This window comes from Salmo trutta, chromosome 3 (genome assembly GCF_901001165.1).
Source record: "Salmo trutta chromosome 3, fSalTru1.1, whole genome shotgun sequence".
NCBI lineage: Eukaryota > Metazoa > Chordata > Actinopteri > Salmoniformes > Salmonidae > Salmo > Salmo trutta.
Window position 1 is genome coordinate 3520007 of NC_042959.1, and position 12924 is coordinate 3532930.

General features: G+C 44.7%; 1 protein-coding gene across 2 annotated transcripts in view; it reads left to right on the forward strand.

Annotated features, from left to right (window-relative positions):
- Positions 1–12924, forward strand: part of ctnna1 (catenin (cadherin-associated protein), alpha 1) — a 212327-nt gene that overhangs the window by 186313 nt on the left and 13090 nt on the right. For both annotated transcript variants that reach the window (XM_029720388.1, XM_029720389.1), the window contains exon 18: positions 7685–7819. In XM_029720388.1, coding sequence (XP_029576248.1) covers positions 7685–7819 — 135 coding nt within the window. The remainder of the gene's footprint in view (positions 1–7684; positions 7820–12924) is intronic.

Sequence of the window (12924 nt, forward strand, 5' to 3'; positions counted from 1 at the left end):
TATCTGGATATGGGCCATGCCATTAGGCTGTAGGCTTGTTCATTTATCAGACTAGATACTGTGTTATCTGGCTATTCTCCATGATATAGACTGTAGACTTGTTAACATACAGTATCTAGTCTGATAAATTATCTGGCTATGATATAGACTGTAGACTTGTTCATTTATCAGACTAGATACTGTATGTTATCTGGCTATGATATAGACTGTAGACTTGGTCATTTATCAGACTAGATACTGTATGTTATCTGGCTATGATATAGACTGTAGACTTGTTCATTTATCAGACTAGATACTGTATGTTATCTGGCTATGATATAGACTGTAGACTTGTTCATTTATCAGACTAGATACTGTATGTTATCTGGCTATGATATAGACTGTAGACTTGGTCATTTATCAGACTAGATACTGTATGTTATCTGGCTATTCTCCATGCTGTAGACTTGGTCATTTAGCTGACCTGATACGCTTATAAGTCCCGTGCCATTATTTAATATTACATTATTTTTATAGTAAGAATATAACTGAATTGATCTGAATAAAATAGATAGGATATTTTTCCCGTTCTCGAGCCAGTGTGCATATGAAGTGACCTTATGTTAAGTGTAAAAGTGATCATTTATGACAGGTCCTATATGCTAGATCTATAGTTATTTGGCAACTTTACTTGTAAATGGCAGAAACCTTAGAATGTCTTAGAAATCAGAACATACAGATGTTAGGAAACAATTACAGCTTTTTTACTCACCAATATACACACAGTACCCCATAATAGCAAAGCGAAAACAGGTTTTTAGACTTTTTTTCTCTATGCCCTGGTCTCTCCTACCCTGTTCCTGTAGCTACCCAGTACTCTGTATGCCCTGGTCTCTCCTACCCTGTTCCTGCAGCTACCCAGTACTCTGTATGGCCTCTCCTACCCTGTTCCTGCAGCTACCCAGTATTCTGTATGGGCTCTCCTACCCTGTTCCTGTAGCTACCCAGTACTCTGTATGGTCTCTCCTACCCTGTTCCTGTAGCTACCCAGTACTCTGTATGGTCTCTCCTACCCTGTTCCTGTAGCTACCCAGTACTCTGTATGCCCAGGTCTCTCCAACCCTGTTCCTGCAGCTACCCAGTACTCTGTATGGTCTCTCCTACCCTGTTCCTGCAGCTACCCAGTACTCTGAATGCCCTGGGCTCTCCTACCTTGTTCCAGTAGCTACCCAGTGCGTAGTTTTGCGAAACCAAAATTAAGTCTGTTCGGGAACATCGATAGTAACATGTTTTATCATGACAAAACATATTTCATTAAAATGTTGACAGCTCCTCTCTCTGTGTGCCTGGAGAAAGGAATGAAGGAGAGAGAGAGAGGAGGACATGGAAACGCACGGTGGGGGATTTCTGTAGCTAAAGGTAATAGTGTCAGCCTATTCATTATTAAAATAAAATGCCCTATTACCAGGCTATTCGAAATGAAATACAAATTCACTATAATTGTAGGCATAGCCGCCTTGCACAGTCAATGAACCAACAGCATAGCCTCGGGCTATACGTTCTCTCTCAGACTCATGGATCAATCATTCGTAGCGTAAGGTAACCAGTCCATCCACTGAATAATAATAATAATAATACATCCCACATTCAAAAGGGGATTACTACAATTTTAATGTTAGTTTATAGGTTTAGACCAATTATGTACCAAATACATATTATTATTTATTTGGTACTCCCCCCCTCATTATTTTAATTGTTTTTTGGTGTTTTTTTCAGGCTTGGCTCGTAGGCCTATGCAGTTGAATGGGAGGTGCGCTTCAATTACCAGTTCAGAAATAAAAATCGTAGCTCTTTATTTTTATTTTTTTATGGATTGCGTTTAGAATTATTACTCAATGGCTGCTTATAAAAGCATGTTTCACTCCAGCAGCAACGAGGTGCTGCAGCGCTGTCTGACAAGTGTTAAATATGATGCATGGTGCATCTAACGAAAATACACGCGTCCCAATTTATTTCCAGTCAATCGGATTGAGTTTCCCCCCCCCACAAAAGGGCTTTATTTCAAACCTAAATGTTGCCTCGGCACTCCCTCAGACAATCCCACAGGTGATGTGGCGGGGGGGGGGGGGTCCTGGGTTGGCGTGGTTACAGGTGTTCTGCGGTTGAAGGCATCTTATGGTAGAGAAATGAACATTTTCTGGCGACAGCTCTGGTGGACATTCCTGCTGCCAGTATACCAATTGCATGTCTATCAAAATTGTAGACGTCTGTGGTATTGTGTTGTGTGACGAAACCTGCACATTTTAGTGGCCTCTTATTGTCCCCAGCACAAGGTGCACATGTGTAATGATCATGCTGTTTAATCAGCTTCTTGATATGCCACACCTGTCAAGTTGTTTGATTATCTTGGCAAAGGAGAAATGCTCACTGAAAGGGATGTAAACAGGGTGGGCCTGGGAGGGCATAGGCCCACCCACTTGGGAGCCAGGCTGTGCCCCTGCCCAGTCATGTGAAATCCATAGATTAGGGCCTAATGAATTTATTTCAATTGACTGATTTCCTTATGAACTGTAACTGAGTAAAATCGTTGCTTTATATTTTTGCTCAGTATAGTAATATACTGTCCAATCTGAACCCAGCCATCCCATGGTGCATTGTGGTGTCTGGTTCCTGTTCAGGCAACAGTGATAATAGAACGTTCTACGAGACTGAATATTTTTTGACAAACGTTGGATGTTTGACTCTGCAACGTGGGATTGTAACAGTAAATGACATTGTACCAATGTGTTGTAGGCCAGAGCTAGTAAATATTGTGTCAACACAGAAACAGTGCTCTCCTGAACCTCCCACATCAATCTCATGGGCTGTGTGTGTCCCTAAGGGTGCCCTTTTCCCTATATAGTGCACCACTTTTGACCATGGGCATTAGTGCTTCGAGCATCAGTTGAGCTCTTAATCAAGCTTTGTCTAAAACCGGCTTGACAGCGACGATGCCCCCCCCAGTCAGACAAGATGGTTGATGGTCTTGTTAGGCCCCGACTCGGGTCTTGTTAGGCCCCGACTCGGGTCTTGTTAGGCCCCGACTCGGGTCTTGTAATGACCGAGGACCGACCAGCCAGCCGACGTCTACGATCATACTCTCTGAGGTGAAGTCACAAATGGCACCCTATTCCCTATATAGTGCACTACTTTAAACCAGCCCTATGGCACCCTATTCCCTATATAGTGCACTACTTTTGACCGGGGTCTATACAGGAGAGGATTTAATTTGGGACGTACCCTCTGAGTCTGTCAGCTATCTGTCACGTTAACATCTCCAACGTGTCACTGATTTAATTAGTCCCTACGCAAATCTGGAGCATCATTTTATCAATCTGAGGAGGAGAGGGGTGAGAGGAGAGCGGAAAGAGCAAGGGGAGGAGAGGGATGATAGGAGGGGAGGGGAGGGATGGAGGGGAGGAGAGGGAGGGGGTGAGAGGAGGGATGGAGGGGAGGAGAGGGATGAGAGGAGAGCGGAAAGAGCAAGGGGAGGAGAGGGAGGGATAGGAGGGAGGGATAGGAGGGAGGGATAGGAGGGGAGGGATGGATAGGAGGGATGGAGGGGAGGAGAGAGGGGGAGGGAGGGATGGATGGTGATTAGAGGGAGCAGTCGTCTGTTTCAGATTGTCTTGACTGATCATAATGTCTTTATATTTAGCTGTGTTTCAGAAACATGAGGGGAGACTGGGGAGACTCCAATAGAAGTCCCTCATTAACTCTTCTCTTGTCCCCCCCACTGTAGTCCAATAGAATTCTCTCATTAACTCTTCTCTTGTCCCCCCCTCCCCCCCCACTGTAGTCCAATAGAATTCTCTCATTAACTCTTCTCTTGTCCCCCCCACTGTAGTCCAATAGAAGTCTCTCATTAACTCTTCTCTTGTCCCCCCCCCCACTGTAGTCCAATAGAAGTCTCTCATTAACTCTTCTCTTGTCCCCCCCCCCACTGTAGTCCAATAGAATTCTCTCATTAACTCTTCTCTTGTCCCCCCCCCACTGTAGTCCAATGGAAGTGTCTCATTAACTCTTCTCTTGCTCCCCCACTGTAGTCCAATAGAAGTCTCTCATTAACTCTTCTCTTGCTCCCCCACTGTAGTCCAATAGAAGTCCCCCACTGTAGTCCAATAGAATTCTCTCATTAACTCTTCTCTTGCTCCCCCACTGTAGTCCAATAGAATTCTCTCATTTAACTCTGTAGCCCTACAGAAGGAACAAACTTAATACTGTTCGATTCTAGCTAGGGCCTTTGTAACTTTTACCTTAGAGACAAAGTTGTTGGAGTTCATGGTGAAGATCATCAGGGATAGGACACCTGTATATTCACAGTTCTCTCTGAAGTGGAACTTTTCAGCTTGACGTATTGGGGTCTTTTACACCAACAAAAAAACAAAACAAATCCCAGTCGGTTAGAGATGGTCTTACCAGACGATGTGGAATATGAAGTCCGCCGGGCAACCTGTCACACAGCAGGTTGTTTTCCCTATCTGCTGAAACTATGCCGTGGATCTCAAGTCCCACTGCTGTCCCTGCCGGTGGCACCCAACACGTTACAGCCCCATCGCTCTCTCACACACACACACACACACACACACTACACACACGTGTACACACCACCAGTTTAGAGGTGTGGTGTCAGATAAAGGTTCCGTCCGTCTGTCCTGGAGGCTCTCAGGTCAAACACAGTCGATCATCTCTCACACACACAGACCCCCCGTGTCTCCGTAGCTGCTGATTTATGTCTGCGTACTGAAGTCTGTGTGAATAGTGCTGACTAACACTGGTCTCTTCTCCTCTAGGGAGTTTGTCCTCTTCGTTAACCTCTCTCCTCCTCAACACCAGTCTAACTGGTCTCTGCTCCTCAACACCAGTCTAACTGGTCTCTGCTCCTCAACACCAGTCTAACTGGTCTCTGCTCCTCAACACCAGTCTAACTGGTCTCTGCTCCTCAACACCAGTCTAACTGGTCTCTGCTCCTCAACACCAGTCTAACTGGTCTCTGCTCCTCAACACCAGTCTAACTGGTCTCTGCTCCTCAACACCAGTCTAACTGGTCTCTGCTCCTCAACACCAGTCTAACTGGTCTCTGCTCCTCAACACCAGTCTAACTGGTCTCTGCTCCTCAACACCAGTCTAACTGGTCTCTGCTCCTCAACACCAGTCTAACTGGTCTCTGCTCCTCAACACCAGTCTAACTGGTCTCTCCTCCTCAACACCAGTCTAACTGGTCTCCTCTCCTCTCGGGCACAAAGTGAAGATGCTTGGTGCTGTTATACAAGCATGTGTTGTTGGCGATGCAGGGAGGGAAGGCTGGACTTGTTAAGTGAAGATGTGGGATTATATATTTACATGCTGCCACATGCTGCCACATGCTGCCACATGCTGCCACATGCTGCCACATGCTGCCACATGCTGCCACATGCTGCCACATGCTGCCACATGCTGCCACATGCTGCCACATGCTATCAGTCTCTTACAGACTTTACTCTTTGGAGTCAGAAGACAAGCCTTCTTTCTTACGTTTTCTGCCCAGTGAAATTGTTGACTGTGGACAGACGGCACCATTTAATGATGTTTGGGTGGTCCAGGGAGTGTGGGGAGATGTGGGGGGTGGAGTGGGCATGGGCAATGTCCCATATAGTAAGTACCCTGTTACCTATATACTGCACTACTGTTGACCAGGACCCATAGTGCAGCCATGGGTAGTGTTCAATGTAGATGTAGTAAGTCTTCATAGTAAGTCGTCGTCGTCCCCACACGGACACGGAGAGTGTTATATCTCTGTGTGGGTAACAGAACAGTGTTATATCTCTGTGTGGGTAACAGAACAGTGTGTTATATCTCTGCGTGGGTAACAGAACAGTGTGTTATATCTCTGTGTGGGTAACAGAACAGTGTTATATCTCTGTGTGGGTAACAGAACAGTGTGTTATATCTATGCGTGGGTAACAGAACAGTGTTATATCTATGTGTGGGTAACAGAACAGTGTGCTCTCCAGACTTCACGGCCAGGCTTACATCAAAAGACAGTGGCTCCCGCAGCACATCAGCCTTAATCAGTGTTGTGTACACACACACACACACACAGAGAGAGAGAGACTCACACACACTCAGGCTCTCTCTCTGGGAGATCTGATGATGGGGAGGGTATCCATTAACTCTGACAGGCAGTGGCTGGTACACAGCAAACCAGGATATAGACACCCCCCCCCCCCTCTGAACCAGGCCTGACCCCCCCCCCCCCTCTGAACCAGGCCTGACCCCCCCCCCCCCTCTGAACCAGGCCTGACCCCCCCCCACCAGGCCTGACCCCCCCCCCTCCTCTGAACCAGGCCTGACCCCCCCCCCCCCTCTGAACCAGGCCTGACCCCCCCCCCCCCCTCTGAACCAGGCCTGACCCCCCCCCCCCCTCTGAACCAGGCCTGACCCCCCCCCCCCCACCAGGCCTGACCCCCCCCCCAACCAGGCCTGACCCCCCCCCCCCCCCCCTCCTCTGAACCAGGCCTGACCCCCCCCCCCCCACCAGGCCTGACCCCCCCCCCCCCCCCCCCCCCCCCAAGGCTAGATGTACAGTGCTTCTCTCTCACACCAGGCTGCAGCACATTAAAATGCTGCTGTGTCAGTAACTATAATATGGTGAATTGGCATTTCCTGTGTGTGTCCTGAAAGGTCACGGAAGACTGGCTGTGGTTGGGCGCACACACACACACACACACCTTTCTACCCCAGCTTTATTAGACCTTTCTCCATCCATCCTTTTCATTCAACTGCTTTTTCTATTTTCATCTCTCGGTCTCTCCAGTGTCCAGACTCCCTGTATGTCCTAGTCTAACCCCGTCTCTCTCTCTCTCTCGGTCTCTCCAGTGTCCAGACTCAGCCTGTATGTCCTAGTTTAACCCCGTCTCTCACTTTCTCCGTCTCTCCAGTGTCCAGACTCTCCCTGTATGTCCTAGTTTAACCCCGTCTCTCTCTCTCTCCGTCTCTCCAGTGTCCAGACTCTGCCTGTATGTCCTAGTCTAACCCTGTCTCTCTCTCTCTCCGTCTCTCCCCGTCTCTCCAGTGTCCAGACTCTCCCTGTATGTCCTAGTTTAACACCGTCTCTCTCTCTCTCTCCAGTGTCCAGACTCTGCCTGTATGTCCTAGTTTAACCCCGTCTCTCTCTCTCCGTCTCTCCAGTGTCCAGACTCAGCCTGTATGTCCTAGTTTAACCCCGTCTCTCTCTCTTTCTCCGTCTCTCCAGTGTCCAGACTCAGCCTGTATGTCCTAGTTTAACCCCGTCTCTCTCTCTCCGTCTCTCCAGTGTCCAGACTCTGCCTGTATGTCCTAGTTTAACCCCGTCTCTCTCTCTCTCCGTCTCTCCAGTGTCCAGACTCTGCCTGTATGTCCTAGTTTAACCCCGTCTCTCTCTCCGTTTCTCCAGTGTCCAGACTCAGCCTGTATGTCCTAGTTTAACCCCGTCTCTCTCTTTCTCCGTCTCTCCAGTGTCCAGACTCAGCCTGTATGTCCTAGTCTAACCCCGTCTCTCTCTCTTTCTCCGTCTCTCCAGTGTCCAGACTCAGCCTGTATGTCCTAGTTTAACCCCGTCTCTCTCTCTCTCCGTCTCTTCAGTGTCCAGACTCAGCCTGTATGTCCTAGTTTAACCCCGTCTCTCTCTCTCTCTCTCTCTCTCCAGTGTCCAGACTCAGCCTGTAAGCAGGACCTGTTGGCCTACCTGCAGCGTATTGCTCTGTACTGCCACCAGCTCAACATCTGTAGTAAGGTCAAAGCAGAGGTCCAGAACCTGGGAGGAGAGCTCGTGGTCTCTGGGGTAAGAACTGATGTATTTTGTTAATATCACTTTCCATGTCTAGAGCTGGGTAAGTCTTTAAACGCTTTGCACACCTGGATTGTAAAATATTTGCACATTTTTCAAATTCTTTTAAGGTCTTTTTAGTTGGTGGTTGATCGTTGCTGATCATTGTTGACAGTCATTTTCAAGTCTTGTCATAGATTTTCAAGCCACGTTATGTCAAAACTGTAACTTGGCCACTGAGGAACATCCGATGTTGTCTTGGTAAGCAACTCCTGTGTATTAGGCCTTGTGTTTTAGGTTATTGTCCTGCTGAAAGTTGAATTCATCTTCCACTGTCTGGTGGAAAGCAGACTGAACCAGCTTTTCCTCCAGGATTTTGCAGCTGGTTAGCTCTATTTTTTGGGGGGGAAATGTTAAAATAAACTCCCTAGTCCTTGCCGATGACAAGCATACCCATAACATGATGCTGAAGAATGTGTTGTGTTTGCCCCAAACCTAATGCTTTTTATTTACAGTTTTACTTTACTGCCTTGTTGCAAAGAAGATGCATGTTTTGTAATATTTTTTATTCTGGACAGGCTTCCTTCTTTTCACTCTTGTCATTTAGGTTAATATTGTGTATTAACTACAATGTTGTTGATCCATCCTCAGTTTTCTCCTATCACAACCATTAAACTCTGTAACTGTTTTAAAGTCACCATTGGCCTCATGGTGAAATCCCTGAGCTGTTTCCTTCCTCTCCGGTAACTGAGTTAGGAAGGAAGCCTGTATCTTTGTAGTGACTGGGTGTATTGATACACCATCCAAAGTGTAATTAATAACTTCACCATGCTCAAAGGGATATTCAATGGCTGCTACTTTATTTTTACCCATCTACCAATAGGTGCCCTTCTTTGTGAGGCATTGGAAAACCTCCCTGGTCTTTGAGATTGAATCTGTGTTTGAAATGCATTGCTCGACAGGCACCTTAAAGATAATTGTACTTGTGGGGTACAGAGATAAAAATCATGTTAAGCACTATTATTGCACACAGAGCGAGTCCATGAAGCTTATTGTAACTTGTTAAGCACATTTCTGAACTTATTTAGGCTTGGCATAACAAAGGAGTTGAATACTGATTGACCCAATACATTTCAGATTTTAATGTTTAATTATGTTGTAAACAGTTGTTAAAACATTATTCTTGGTCATTATATGGGGTATTGTGTGTAGGCCAGTGACACAATCTCAATTTCATCCATTTTAAATGTAACACAACGTGGAAATGTCAAGGGGTGTGAATACTTTCTGAAGGCCCGGTATATGCTGTAGCCGGCTGTGTAGTCTAGCTTTACACTGTTAGTAACACTGTATATGCTGTGTCCTGCTGTGTAGTCTTGCTTTACACTGTTAGTAACACTGTATATGCTGTGTAGTCTTGCTTTACACTGTTAGTAACACTATATGCTGTGTAGTCTAGCTTTACACTGTTAGTAACACTGTATGCTGTGTAGTCTAGCTTTACACTGTTAGTAACACTGTATATGCTGTGTCCTGCTGTGTAGTCTTGCTTTACACTGTTAGTAACACTATATGCTGTGTAGTCTAGCTTTACACTGTTAGTAACACTGTATATGCTGTGTCCTGCTGTGTAGTCTTGCTTTACACTGTTAGTAACACTGTATATGCTGTGTAGTCTTGCTTTACACTGTTAGTAACACTGTATATGCTGTGTAGTCTAGCTTTACACTGTTAGTAACACTGTATATGCTGTGTCCTGCTGTGTAGTCTAGCTTTACACTGTTAGTAACACTGTATATGCTGTGTGGTCTAGCTTTACACTGTTAGTAACACTATACATGCTGTGTCCTGCTTCTAGAGTCGCTGACCCCGGTACACACATACCAGGGTTCAAATCCCACCCAGGGCTCTTCTGACTCACACCTGGCCTTTTCTTCTCTTCTCTCCACTGTTCCATCTGTTTTAGAGAACTATGTTTGAGAATTATGCTGAATGGCGTTAAGAACTCTATACCACTTGATCTGCCTTGTTAGCCTGGGAAACGGGTAACACAGTGATCTGCCTTGTTAGCCTGGGAAACGGGTAACACAGTGATCTGCCTTGTTAGCCTGGGAAACGGGTAACACAGTGATCTGCCTTGTTAGCCTGGGAAACAGGTAACACAGTGATCTGCCTTGTTAGCCTGGGAAACAGGTAACACAGTGATCTACAGCCCACTTCTTACATTGCTGTCATTAATTCTGCCAAATTGCTAACTACCTGCTACCAAATGATAAATAAGTAAACTGTAAACTGATATGTTAATTAGAAAACTAGAATAAACATGAAATTACAGGGTGTAATTATCAACATATCAGATGAAATACCATGTAAATGTGCTCCAATAGTCAAAACGTCTGATTTCCATCCACATTCTGCTACCTCACACCACCGGTGGAAAACGTTCTCAATTATCATACTGTAGTAAAAGTAAAAATACCTTTAATAGAAAATGACTCAAGTGAAAGTCACCCGGTAAAATACTACTTCAGTATAAGTCTAAATGTATTTGGTTTTAAATATACTTAAGTATCAAAAGTAAATGGATTTGTTAAAATATACTTAAGTTTCAAAAGTAAAAGTATAAACAATTTCAAATTCCTTATATTAAGAAAACCAGACTGCACAATTCCATTTTTTTGAAAATTATTGGCTGTAAGGCCAGTGGCACACTCCAAAACTCCATAAAACGCCATAATTTACAAACGAAGCATTTGTGTTTATTGAGGCCGCCAGATCAGAGGCAGTTGGGACGACCAGGGATGCTCTCTTGATAAGTGTGTGAATTGGACCATTTTCCTGTGAAAATGTAATGAGTACTTTTGGGTGTCAGAGAGAATGTATGGAGTAAAAGTCTGCAAAATATAAATAGTAAAGTACAGATACCCCCAAAAACTATTTAATTAGTACTTTAAAGTATTTTTACTCAAGTACTTTACACCAGTGCCTCAAAGTAACCTAGGGTTTCATCCACATTCTCAAAGGAACCTTATAGTGCGTTCCAAATGGCACCCTATTTCGTATATAGTGCACTTCTTTTGACCAGAGTCCATACTACTCTGATCAAAAGGTAGAGTTCTACATAGGGAATAAGGTGCCATTTGGGTCAGCACTCTAAAGGAGACAGAAGACTGACCTTTTGAAGCTAAACTTTTAACTAAGCTAATATTTTCACCGAGGTTTCCTTCCGTGAGATGAGAGAAGAAAAAAAAGTTTTATTCAAGCCAGACTGAGAAGGCGTTTTTACCCTTAGTGAGTCATATTATAAAATAAACGTTTCATCCTCCTTTCTGCTCATTTCACTTTAGAATTGCTCCATTGAATTCATCCACCGGTTCCTTTTCTCAATTTCAAAGCAAATCTGTAATTTAATATTTCTTAGCCTCATTGAATAACTGGATTTAAACTTAATAACCCAATAAATTGCTTTCCATTTAACTAATGATTCATTCCCTTGCCTTGTATAATTTTACAGCCGGTGTTTGATACAGATAACAGAATAAAGACGTAAAATGAGATAAATAATAACAGATTTATAAAAGTATTTGTTTGCATCCCAAAATGACGCCCTATTTCCGAGTGCACTAGGCTTGACCAAGGCACATAGGGCTCTGGTTAAAAGTAGTGTGCACTATATGGACGAAGCCTTAATATAAAAAGGCTTCCCTTCGCTCTTTCCTGTTTCCTTTCCTGTTCTCTCTTAATAATAAAGAGACTAGTGTTCCCTAAATGCCTTTCCTTTATCCCAGTTGCTTAGTCACTGGCTTAAATGGATACTTGGGGATTTTGACAGTGGTATCTATTAGCATGCTAGCAGTTACCAAAGACTTCTGGTCGTTGCGCTAATGGTAGCTAGCAATTGCGCTAATGCTAGATTGAAACATCCTTCAAACTGCGCGCTGAGACATAAAAATGGTATCCAGGAGTTCATCTGACTCTGGGGGAACTAGATAAAGGACTTCATTGCCAAAATCCTGAACTATCCCTTTAAGATAACATCCTGCCAGAAGATATCAACTTTTTAGTAAGAGCCTTAAAACCGCTCTCCAATCCGCCACCCCAGCATCTCGTTTAAACTTGATGATTTTCTGCTTTCTTCAAGTGGAGGAAAATGAGTTTCCTCTTCCTGTCCCATAGACCTGAAACACAGTGGTAGTGTGTGTCCCAGTTGGCACCCTATTCCTTATAGTGCACTACTTTTGACCAGTGACCACATGGTGAGTGTAGGGAATAGGCTACAATTTCAGATACTCCCAGTTTATTCCTACAATAGCAGTTTCTACCAAGGCCTGTGTTCCAAATGGCACTATAAACTTTAAAATGCATTACTTTTGACCAGGTCAAAGCTATGATCCCTGATTGATGTCACTTGTTAAATCCATTTCAATCAGTGTAGATGAAGGGGAGGAGACAGGTTGAAGAAGGATTTATAAGCCTTGAGACAACTGAGACATGGATTGCAAGACAAAAGATTGAAGTACCTTTGAACAGGGGGTATGGTAGTAGGTGCCAGGCGCACCGGTTTGTGTCAAGAACCACAACACTGCTGGGTTTTTCACACTCCACAGTTTCCCCGTGTGTGTCAAGAATGGCCCACCACCAAAAGGACATCCAGCCAACTTGACAGAACTGTGGGAAGCATTGGTGTCAACATGGGCCAGCATCCATGTGGAACGCTTTCAACACCTTGTAGAGTCCATTCCCAGACAAATTGAGGCTGTTCTGAGGGCAGCCCTGGTCCGGCTCCAGACTCATTTGAGTGAGGTTGTTAATTCACCATCTCAAATCAGAACAACGCCTCTGTCTTTCAGTGGAACAGCAACACCTGGGACCTCATGCAGGAGCTCTCACATTTTAAACAGTGAAGCTCAATTGTCTTTACTTGATTCCCTGTAATCTCTTCCTTCCCTGCTTCTCTAAACCTATTGGAGAGAGCCAGAGGGGGAAACATAAAGAGACACTTAGGGATTTGACAATAAGGCCCTTTATCTTCCCAGAGTCAGATGAACCTGTGGATAACGTTTTTGTCTCTGCATGCAGTTTAAAGGAAGTTGCTAACTACCGTTAGCGCAATGACTGGA